General features: G+C 31.4%; 1 protein-coding gene across 11 annotated transcripts in view; it reads right to left on the bottom strand.

The window, feature by feature from the left end:
- Positions 1 to 12249, bottom strand: part of Ptp10D (Protein tyrosine phosphatase 10D) — an 89439-nt gene extending 77190 nt beyond the window's left edge. For 6 of the 11 annotated variants that reach the window (XR_013004485.1, XR_013004487.1, XM_076396338.1 and 3 more), the window contains exon 1: positions 11941 to 12248. Coding sequence is in view for 7 of the 11 variants with exons in the window: in XM_076396338.1 (XP_076252453.1) it covers positions 11941 to 11994 (54 nt within the window). In the remaining 4 variants the exon portion in view is untranslated. Of the gene's footprint in view, positions 1 to 11940 lie in introns of all 11 variants that reach the window. The other 5 variants (XR_013004486.1, XR_013004488.1, XM_076396340.1 and 2 more) reach the window with 1 other exon arrangement.
- Between the last annotated feature and the right edge of the window lie 375 nt (positions 12250 to 12624).

Here is a 12624-nt window from a genome sequence, read left to right as displayed (position 1 = left end):
ATCTAAACATATAGTGAGTAAAATAAGGGACCGATTAGGCCTGCATTGCCTCAGATAAAATGATTTCTGATCGTATTAAACGGCTAAAACTAATACAAGTGTAAAAAAATTACCAAAATAAAATTAATCAATAAGAAGAGTGTTAACGTTCATCATGTCTACACCAGACAACACGAAAACTTCTTAAGTTTTCGATAAAAACTTCTTGACTGGTAGTGAAAAAGTCTGAATCGTCCATATAATACACAACCAAATGTTTTAATATATTATCTTTTTTTATTATTGTTCTTATTTTCTTCCTAGCACTAACATCTACAAATTATTTTATCATTTAATCTAAAATTATATTTTATCAGTATATTAAAACATTAATAGCATTGACTACTTTCAGTGGCACTTTGTCAGACTCGGTTAGCTTCGGCAGTTTTCGCGTTGTTGTTCGACATTAGCAATTACAAGTGAGCGAGAAGCACAAAATATGGAGAATTTAGAAGGGTATCATCTTAAATGTGCGCATGCGATACAGTGTTTTAGTTCATTAATTTGCCACCAGGTGGCTCGAGGTATAAATATGGTAGCAAAACTGAAATTTGACACTTTCTGCTTTCAGAAGCCTATTCTAAAAAATAAGAAGGCGTAGTGTACGTATGTTTGGTGGAAATAATAAAAAATTTACTGGATATTTTGGACTTTTTTGGTAATTCTATGCAGCCTATAGAAACAGTTTTATTTATATACAAAGAATTTTGGTTTAATTTTTTTTGACAAAGCTTTTGTTGAAAGCGTCTCTTTCATTACTGACAAAGCAAACTTAAAAAACTTGTGTTAAAAACGTGTTAAATATTCTTATTTTGTTAACTGTGTTTTTATGGTTCTTTTTTAGTTAAAATGATTTGTTTAAATCTTAAGACATTTCAAGTGTTGCGTCTCTGGATGTAGTACCATCTCAAATAGAATACCTAGCTTTCCTAGGGATCCTGCTCTATGTCAGAAATGGCTTGTAGCAATAAATAATGAAAAACTGATGAGAATCTCTTGTGAGGTCTTAAATTAGAGCAAAAGCGTTTGTAATATACATCTTACACAGGATAACTACAAACCGAAATGTAGAAGAGTGGAATGGAAGGGATACCATTCCAGTTGTTATTTACATTGTAAGTCTTTTATAATGTTAATTATATGTAACTGATTTGTAAAATATAACAAGGCTCCATTTTAGCTGTGGCATAGGAGAAAGAAAACATTGATTCAAATATGTTAGGAAATGTGAGTTGAACAGTGAAGTTATTAAAGCCCGGCAGAATGATAGATGCAATTTGACAAAGCCAGAGGCTTTTTTTACTTTGTTGATAAATGATATCTTGAATGTTCTATTGAATTCCCAGATTATGAACAAAACTTAACAAGCAGTCTGTCCAATATCTTACATCACCAAATTCCTGTATTTTTCAAAACAATCAACTGTTTTGAGAATTCTGCACGAGACATAATTAGAGAGATAATAGTAGGTGTTGTTTGTTTTGGTGGATGAGAAAAGTGAACAGAAAAGCAAAAGGCAAAAATGAAACACTTTTTATTGAAATATTTAAATATAACAGCTTATATGGATGATGTACAATTATATAGTTACAATAAATATTTGATATGATATATGTACCAATAAACATATCAATATTTGAACTTGAACTTAAAGGAATATTTTAGGTTAATTTGTAAATCCAAGAAAATGTATTCTATATAGATTATGTTCTCAAAATATGCATACAATTTATAAGAACCGGCAACGTGGCAAAATGCACGCCAGGCGTCCCTACGAGTAGATTCTCGCAACAGTAATGGAATTAATACATCACCAAATAAAATGGAACATTAACCAAATCAAAGTCCATACTATTATACGTTAACATCATTCTAATATGCAAAACTAATTACCCTTATTACATTACTTAAAGCAGTTACGAAGCGGAAAGGGAGAATAGGACTACAGGGAATTGGAGGAAATAAAGTTATGTCCCCGAAGACCCGTAGAAACCGCTTTCTATTTTAAAATCCAACGTAAAAGTTTAATACAAGGGTGAATACATTTTAAAAGGATTTTATCAGCATATTCAAAGTTAAAATTAATTGAAATTCATGAAAAATTGAGTACTATTTCTTAAAGTATTGAGCATTGCTAGTGGCTATTATTATGGGAATGTTTCGTGACGTCCAACATGTAGATGTCGCTACATTTAACATATTACTTGTTTTATTCGCTATGCTAAGAGCGGCGACGGGATCTGCATTGTTCATTTGGTTCTATGGTTTGTTTATATTGTACGCCATTTTCAATGTGTCCTATATAGAGAAGTGTGATTAGCTTTTTATAACGTTTATACATTAAATTATTATTTTATTTTATTAGTATATACAAGTCGGTAGTTGAAATGCATTCTCGTTCTAGGAAGTGTTGTGTGCCCCGATGCCCAGATGATAAGAAAAGGCATCATCGTTTTCTGTTAAAAAAGTATCCGGCGATCTTTAAGAAATGAGTAGAAGACATTAAAAATCCTAAACTGGTTGGGTTAAACATGAAACAGATTTATGATCGTTACCATGTCAAACATTTTTGTGATATATTTAACCTTTCCTTTAAGTACTTATGAACAATTTAGTGATGGTGAAAATAATACCACGAGCCCAGAATAAGTACAAATGGAAGTGAATCAAAATCAAATTGATATAGAAGGTAAATTAAAGGGGTCAGTCACATTTCTGTTCATAATTGTTACCTTTAATTTCTAAACTGTCTTACTATATTTATAGTGCCTATTTTAGTATCATCAAGTATCATCGACATTTGAACAACCTCCAGAAGGTAATGGTAAAGTTTGTATTCATTCAGCCAGTATCCCCCTTTCTGCTTATTCTTATTGTAAACTACTTGACTTTATAACTTTAGTCCAGATGTTTCTATAAGAGCAAACAAAGTTTTACGTTATGTATTAGTGTACAGCTCAGGTTATTTAGTAAAATTTTTGTTTACATACAATTATGAATAAATCAGTAGACCCACAAATTGAGATTGATTCTATAGAGAAAAGACAATATCTCGGTCCCAGACTCTAACAAAATTGTTTTATTAAACTGTCAGTAGGTCTTTGAATTATGTCTTATTTTATTCAGAGATTTTGCCACTTCGATAATATAACAAAATTTTTGTTAAATGTTTAAAAAAAAAGTAAATTTAAAACCCTTCAATCGTACATTCAATAATGATCTTTTGGATAAAATATTACAAGTACTAACAAGGTGTGCTATATACTTTTGAGTAAAACAGGTGAACATAATATTAAGAGAGAAAGACTCAAAGTTTGCTTTTAGTATAAGAAAACAAAAAGACAGAACTCTGATAAATCCTATTAAATTAATGACACTAAACAAATATGGAAAAGTTTCCTTGAGTATGAAGTTTCAAAAGTATGAAGACGGAAGGGAATTTTGATTTGCACATTGCATGGTTTTATATATATGTATATAATATTTATATTTTATGGATATTATTTTATATATATTAATTTTTATATTATATTTATATTTTGTATATAAATTTACATTATATATTTATATTTATTGTAGTAGATTATATTTATATTTAGTTATTTTTAAATAACATATTTATATTTAATTGAAAACTTAATAAATTTATTTAAGAAAAAAATTGTTTTTTATTTAAATTGCATTGCTCGATTAAACATGACGTCACGACTGTCACGTGCCAAACATTACCTATGAGCCAATCAAATGTCTTCACAGTAAAATATTTTTCTTACAGATGCCTGTAATGGAGATTTAAATTGACCAATCAAATTACTTGAATGCAAAACTTTGTGCCAGAGTCCACTATTGAGTTGCATCTCTATTACTTTGTGCATATGAATTCAACGTTGTAAAAATAACACGAATTTTCAGGCTACTCAAGTGTCAACTCATCTGTATATGTTAGTGTTGGATATAATCGATATAGTCGAAAAATTAGTTTTAAATAATTTAGTTATAATTCGCTTTAATGCGACTATATTCAAACATTACTCCAACAACAAAAAACAAAGACGTTAAGAAAAGCTCAGATATTTCTTGAAAAAAATATCGATATTTTTGTAAGCCGATATTCTTCAATATTTTCTCAAAAAAATTAAATGTATTTCTTAATTTCTTAAACTTTATATTGGTAGATAATTGTAAGGGTTTATTAAAAATATCAATATATATTGCAAAAAATTATAGATATTTTCTTTCCTCCGATATATCGATATTTTTTTTAAAGTATCGATAAGTTTCTTAAAATATCGATATTTTTCTTGGTGGCCGACAGCCCTACGATATGGTATCGCCATGTTACCAAAAAGATGGGAAAAAGTCATAAAAAATAGTAGAAAATATTTTGATTAATATATATATTATACTAAATATTCAACTAATAGTTATAGAACACCTAATATTTATAGTATCCGATACTATAAAGCAATTTTCTACGAAAAAATTAACAAAATAACAGAATAAGAAAATAATTCTCTAAAATATATAAAAAACAATAACAATAATAATTAAGGATTTTTTTACTTAATAAATTGTATAGTTGTCTGTATCCATGTCCAAATCCGTTTACACAGCAATACTGATGGAATATTATAGAACGTTCAATACCCCTGAGTACTTGTAATTGCAGGATTATTTTCATATTATTATTATTGATGTAATCCACAGCTGCTTGCCATATGTACACATGCGATTCAGAATTTGTTTCCAAATAAGTAGTTTGCCGCACGAACAAAATGGGTACAAAATAACAAAATGGTACTATAATATTTTTGTATTAAATTTATTAATCATTACGTGCTAAGCTTTTACCTCTCGCTACATCACTCTATATATAATCTATTCAAAGTTGTTTTGTATATACATCATCTAAATTTGTGATGTCAAGACCTCACAATGTTGCCGCATCAACTCTGAGTTTTAGTTCAATTTGGCTTTGACATACAACAAAATTCCAATATAAATAAAATAATTGAAAAAAAATGTTATCAAATATAATTTAGTTTAATATTATAATACATCTAAAAACTATAGTTAATTATATAGCCACAATAGTTTATAGGTTAGAGTTAAAACCTCTTATCACTATTGCTTTCAAGAATTTTGCATAGATCTGACAAACGTCCAACTTTGATAGGTTCATTCGTTTACATGTTAGAACTAATTATTGTAAGTATTATTGTAGTAATTATCTAAGTAATGTGTCTCTTTTTAACTGGAATAAAATGAGAAGGAAAATATTGTCTGATTCTAAAACAAATTTACAAATTGCAGCAGGTAACACATTAAACATTTTGATGAGATATAAAAAAAAATTGAATAGACTATACATATTCACTTGGTAGAAAGACTGCCATGTTTTCTATGATAACTGACACGTTCGCTTTTTGCTTTTCGCAGCTCTGATGCTCTGAATTATTGTTTTATATACTTTTAGTACAGATTTAGCGACCAAAGAGGATAATATAACGCTGCGATGTGTTATATTTGTGTTATGCATTCGTTTTTAATTCCCCTACTATCAATAGCAAACAATAACATGAACTGAAGGTTACATGGAATCAGATTGTAGACTTTTTAAAAGTTAACACATATATGGCGCTACTAGAATTAAATCCATATGTTTTTAGTTAGCCGTAACCCCCAAAAGATGCGTGTATAAATGACAGCTGTCGGATCATTAGTTTGTGAATTAGAACATTTTGATGAAAGCAACTTTTGTTATTGTGAAAAAATGAATAAAAAGGAATTTCGCGTGTTGATAAAATATTGCTTTTTAAAGAGAAAAAATACAGTTAAAGCAAAAACTTGGCTTGATGCCGAGTTTGGTGAGATGCCGAGTTTCTGGATACTGCCCCAGGAAAATTAACCATCAAGGATTGATATGCTAAGTTTAGACCTGGCGAAATGAGCACCGAAGACGGTGAACGCAGTGGAAGTCCAAAAGAGATTGTTACTGACGAAAACATTTAAAATATACACAAAATAATTTGGAATGACCCTAAATTGAAATTGAATGAAATAGCAGACGCTCCAAAGATATCAACTGAACGTGTACATCATATTATTCACAAATATTTAGGTATGAGAAAGCTTTGTGCAAAGTGGGTGCCGCGCGAGCTCACTTTGACCAAAAATAACGACGAGTTGGTGATTCCGAGCAGTGTTTGAAGATGATCAAGCGCAATAAACTCGAGTTTTTGCGTCGGTATGTGACAATGGATGAAACATGGCTCTATAATTTCGAAAAACGGCCGCATTTGAAGAAAAAGAAAGTGCTGCTTCACCAAGACAATGCACCGTGTCACAACTCAGTAAGAACGATGGTAAAAATTATGTCGAATTTCTTCCTCATCCATCATATTCTCCAAATCTGGCCCCGAGCGACTATTTCCTGATCTCAGATCCCAAAAGAATGCTCGCTGGGAAGAAATTTTCGTCGAATAAAAAGGTGATCACCGAAACTGAGGCCTATTTTGAAGCAAAGGACAAATCGCACTACAAAAATGGTATCGAGCACCGGGCACTTTTGAATTGACCTGTTAGGTCTGTGTTTCTCGATGATAATATTAGAAATGAAAAAAAAACAATCAATATGTGACGAGACGAATAGATCCAAAGAAAGTTGCTTTTTACGTTTGAGCTTTTCCGATTTTTTTAATAAAATAAGTAATAAAACGACAAGTATACAATGAAATTTATGTCAACAGTAAGTCCCACCATACATATGTATTTAAATAATAAAAACTGAATAAATAATGAAAAATTAATATAATCTGATTTGATGATGATGATGATGATAGGGATACAATCATCATAATTTATTATTCAATTAAAAATAATAACATTCCAAATAAAGCAATATTCAAAATAGCTGGTTATATTTCTGCCCAAGGAAGTAATAAAACGACAAATGTACAATGAAATTTGTGTTTAAAATACGGAAAGAAGGTCTTTTAAATACTTTAACCGAAATTTATAAAAGCCAAACAATTGCCAGAGTGGATAAACCGCGATTTTCGAATAAAATTAACAAAAGTAAAAGGTTACATACATCAAGGTCTGTGTTCAATGTTTATTATTAATAACATTGAGTAATAGCACTCGAAAAAAAACAGGAAACGCATTCACTTATATTTACCTACTCCAGCATCTGCATTAGGAAGATGATACAAGCGATTATACCACGAAAATAAACGAACTGCATAGTTTATCGGTACCATATGTTTCTCTGTTGACTAGAATTACCTAAGTAACAAGCTATTACGCATAGTTTGGCTTTAGGGGTGAATGTTATTTCGAACAATAACAAGAAACCAAATGGGACAACTTTAAAATACTTTTAGGTAGAATTAAAATAAATACACATATTATATATTAAAAAATCAAGTATATATTAATATTAAATTATATTAATATTATGATTATATAATATTAATTATATTTAAAAAAATATTATTTACGTTATTTTAAGAAATGAAATGGAAACTAATATAGCGCTGTGAAATAATATAGAAAGTTAAATGATCAAATGTCAAATGATCAAGAATACTGACTAAAAATAAAATCGATATACATATATTTGAAACAACGCACATTTCTAATTGGTTACGTTATTTTTAAGAAATAAAGTAGAAACTTGAGTATTGAAACAAATATACTAAATTCTTGCATTTATTCTGATGATTTCTTAACTTTAAAAAGGTTTTTTCATATTTTTCCGGTAGCGTGGCGATACCGCGTTGAAAGAAACATATTGGTTTAGGACCGATCCAGTTATCAATCCCTATTCGTACTTCTTCAGACATTCCAAACCGTGTGCCCCTCAAACAATGCCGCATCAATCTAAAAAGTGGTAACCAAAAGGTGCTATGTCTGGCGAGTACGCTGGGCTTAACAGAACATCCTATTGGTGTTCTTGCAATGTGTGGCCGAGCGTTGTAATACAAGAGCATGGCTGCGTCTGTTACTGTTACAATACGCCCTTAATTCTATGAATATTTCGTTTCGGTATCGATATGGCCGGCTTTCCTGGACTAACTCATGGCTTTTTTTGATTTTTTTGGAATTATTATTATTTACTTTACTATTACTAGTGTTATCGCTAATTATAATACACCACAGAAAACTCTTCTACGTTATTTACACTGATAGTTCGCATTTTCACCAATGGAGATTGCTGATAAAAAAACCTACAAGAATCTAATAGTGCTGCTAATTACCTTTTTCATATAAAAACCAGTCACATATATCGTATATTATCTATCATATGGCATGCCATGAAAGGTTGATAAGGCGGGTTATGCTCAAAAATAGATTACCCTGTCCCTATAGACGAGGGCAAAAATGTTCCACATTCTCAAATAGCCAAATACATCAGTGTGGCGACCGCCACGACCCTTTAGGCCACCACCAATTCACCATCAACAACTACAAAGGTTGGCAACGCCGGTGGATTGGTACCATGCAGTTCTGGAGTATAAAAGGCCATCACGACGACGTCTCGCTCCTTTTTTCTTATCACCGTCCCCCTGTAACAGTACCACTTCCACAGCGCTACCGTACTTCCTTCACCTTAACCTAAGATCCTGTCAATCCTCCCATCGACCACATGTATCAATCGTAAGTTAGAATAAACAACTTTGATTCAATCAGTGTTTTTAGTTCCCGTGCAAATTCCTTCCAAAAATAGTAGTGAGTGTTCTGATAAAGAATTGCAGCGGCAGCCACACACATCGACCGATTGACCGACCCGACGAACATTACTACATCAGAAAATATAACATTTTGTGGAGATAACAAAAATTGCAATTTTGAAAAGAAAAATGAATTTTTTCAACTCGGTTCAGCTGTCATGCCTACGTTGTTCACAACGGTATAAGAACAGCAGATTCTCTTGCTGCCGACAACATTTATTATTTTCCACATCAACAATGTTTTAAAGTCGTATCTTTAAAATAGTTTTGTGATTCCATATACATAAGGGCCCAGAAACAGTTCAAAAATGGGAAATTTTTAAATAAAACGTTAATATTCCCAGAAGAAAACATTATTCTTTTGAATTATTTCTTTCATAGACATCAGCTAGTGTTAACAAGAATTTGTAAGACGAAGTTATTGGAAGCTTCCGTAAAAGGAAAATAATATTGCTAGAGAGATATTAAAGTTCTTAATCGATGAATTTGTAGAGGGCAAAGCGTCTCCTTTAGAACTTCAAATCCTCAATGGATTTCCAAGGAATATTCCAATATTTTGTTCTAAGGGGTTCGCACTCGATTTAGCTAATTAAAATTGATAAACCTATAACGAAACTGGGAACCCTAAAATATAATGGATGCCATCAGTAATTGGGGGATATGGACACAATTTTCGGAATTAATTAAAAATTATTATTCAAACGAATATTACTATATCAGCAATAAAGAAAAGGATAATTTAAAATAAAATTTATTTCATGCCTTACATCAACTGTCAGATAATTTATTAATATAAGTTGGGTTTTGTAAAATTTCTCACTAAAAAGATGTGTAAACATGGAATTATTTTTTGCTTGGTTCCTAAAACAGTCTGGTAAACGATGAACTCATAAAATATTTGGTGCTTGCATATATTTTGATCTGCGTTATATAAATGGTGAAAATATCAAGTATCAATGTAAATAACTGTTAAAACATCTAAACTAACTGTCAAAATCGATGGGTTTGAGAGTTCCCTACATAATTTAATAATTTACCTATTAGTATTATTGAATTATTTAGTATATACAGACGCTACGCTAGGGTTTACTTTCAATGGTTTAAATGTGGTAAGTTAGAAGACAATGAACTGCAATAAAACTGAACTCAAACCCTCAAAGAATTATTAGACTGTTTAGCAGTTGATGAATCTACTGTATATACGTTTGTATTATATGGCAAAAATTCAACAGGAAGGGCAAGTTTAAGAGCTTTCTATAACGAACTCTTACTGGCAATGATCTTACGAATTTTGAAGGATACCTGTTGTAACTCAAATGGGACATTCTTTCCTGCCGTACTCATCAGACATAGGCCCATCCAACTGCCACTTGTTTAGATAGGTGGAGCGTAGCGTGCTGACACACTGTTTCGAAATACTAAATGGATAATTTGATCGTCGCAATATTGTTCTTTAGACACGGTATCGCCATGTTGCCAGCAATGTGGAAAAAGTTAATTTAATAATATATTTTATAAATATATAATTTAATAATTAATATATTTTATATCAATTTTTCTCAATAAATGCCTTTTTAAGGTGAATAATGGCCAGAATACATGCAAGGACCTAATAGTGGCACCGTGAATTAATTTTCAAGGATTTTGATGAAGACTAAATTATATAATAATTCTATACATTCTATTTAAAGGTGTTTCTAAAGGTCATCAATGTCGTTATCTATTGCATTTGAACAGCAGTTTCATTCTTACAACAAAACCTAAGAAAATTTCAAGATCCGACATGGGATCCGAATACTATATAACTATAAGTAACAATACTTTGACAAATAATAATATACACAATTTTGCGCATTAAAATCTTGGCTATACAGATCAAAGCTTACCGTCATTCACGGTTATTAAGTATATTTAAGTTATGTATATGCTCTGTACGGCGTTAGAGCTTAGAACAGATCCTTGTTACAAAACATCGATTGGAATATCGATCGAAAACAACAATGTGTTGATGATTCAGAGTGCTACTTGGCAATGTTCAATGCAATAAACAGTTTTTGCGTCGTTGTTTGATAATAGTTGAAACATTAATTCATCCCGGCACACGGAAAACTATCTAAAATCGAACAAAAATATGTAAATGGACTGAAATACACAAAAATACAACAGCAATTTGGAAAAGTTTTAATATCCGAATTTGAGACGCATAATTATTTGATATCTTAAATGTAGAAACTGAGAAAATATTGCATATTGTCCAAAACGCTTGGTTTCGATTACAAAATTGCACCGACTGAAATGAATGTAGCTTGTCGCTCCATCGCACTGGCCAGATCTGGCTCTCTTTGATAAATATTTCACAAGAAAGGTCATTTTCAGTAAAAAATGTCATCTATTAAAGCAGTCATAGCTAAAACAAATATCTATTATATTACCTTGTTACAAAATATTGTAGAGACATTAGACTGTTTGAATTTCTATAGTAGGAAACTATATTGACAACTGCAATATATAAAATATTTGAAGGAAGAATTTTTTTTGTTAATTAGACTAGTCGCCTTTTAGTTTATGATTATTGGGCGTCAATATTCTAAAGACATATAATAAATCTCAATTAAAACAGGTAGTAAAAAAACAAGGCGAGAATTAACAATTTTTGGTTCCATTACACGGTTCCCTTCAGCAATACAATTCGCAGTGACATTAGACAAAAACAATCCCAAAACACAAACGTTCCGAGAGAATAGCTACGACGAAGGCGCAAATGATATACACAAAAATATAAACCGAATTTTAATTACTATTGGGGACAGAGAAAAAAACGACACAATGCAATATTAAAAATTGCAGTCGATTTTTTCCCAGTTCAAACTAAATCGGTTTCGTAAGTTAAGGCTGATTAATTTAAATCGATTCGCGAGTCTGAGGAAGGACTTTTTTTTGGTCGCAACGTTATTCTAAAACGATACAAAACAGAATAACGCCAGTAAACTAGAAAAAGAGAAAGTGTCTAGTAGTATTTGCTGTACGATCACGGCTTTCAGCGGGTAACAAATACTAGTGGACTCAAAATATCGCGAAAGTTTCAGGCTTGAGCCGTCACCGCAAGACATAAACAAAATGCATAGTCTGAAAATTTAAAGCTACATACAACTACACTGTGTCATACCTGGATAAAAGCACAATAAACGACAAACAGCAAAACACACTTAAATCCGCTCATTTTGATGTATTGGCATATAAATTCTACAGGTAAAAGCCGCAATACAACAACAAATAACACTACCGAAACGATAGGACGCAAAACTAACGGTTTTCACACAAACAAACAACGCGAAGAGGCGTACTGGGCATCGTGTTTCGATTAAATCACAGCACAACTTATGTCCGTCGCATTTTTCTCTTTATTTTTTACGAACCAGACTCCACACCAACGCCATCGCTAGCGCAAACTAACTGTCTGGCTCTGTTACTACTGACAGATATCCGCTGACGTTTAGCTATGCACGTTTGTTGCATTACAGCGTTGTCAGACTCTCTCGGCAAGGTGTATAATGCATATAGTGTCCCCAAAATAATTATCAACCGAATAATTATAATATTATTAATCAATAATAAAGCCTATATGGACTTGTGGGCTCACCACGCTGCCAAGACAAAGTTAATTAAAAATATTTATCACTACGTAACCAACGAAGAAATTACACGATGACTAAAATTCAAAACAGACCTATGAATCACAGAAAAACTGAGCAATGCAAATACTGAACAAAACTCAGTATATCTGAAGAATGAACTAACCCAAAACCATAGGAACTTGTATAATGTATAGTCCTTCCAGTAACACAGCCAA

The sequence above is a fragment of the Rhynchophorus ferrugineus genome, unplaced genomic scaffold (genome assembly GCF_030347505.1).
Source record: "Rhynchophorus ferrugineus isolate W39M unplaced genomic scaffold, kcgeb_rfMv2 rfM2, whole genome shotgun sequence".
Classification (NCBI taxonomy): Eukaryota; Metazoa; Arthropoda; class Insecta; order Coleoptera; family Curculionidae; genus Rhynchophorus; species Rhynchophorus ferrugineus.
Note: the sequence above shows the minus strand (reverse complement) of the source record. Positions and strands in the feature narration are given on the sequence as shown.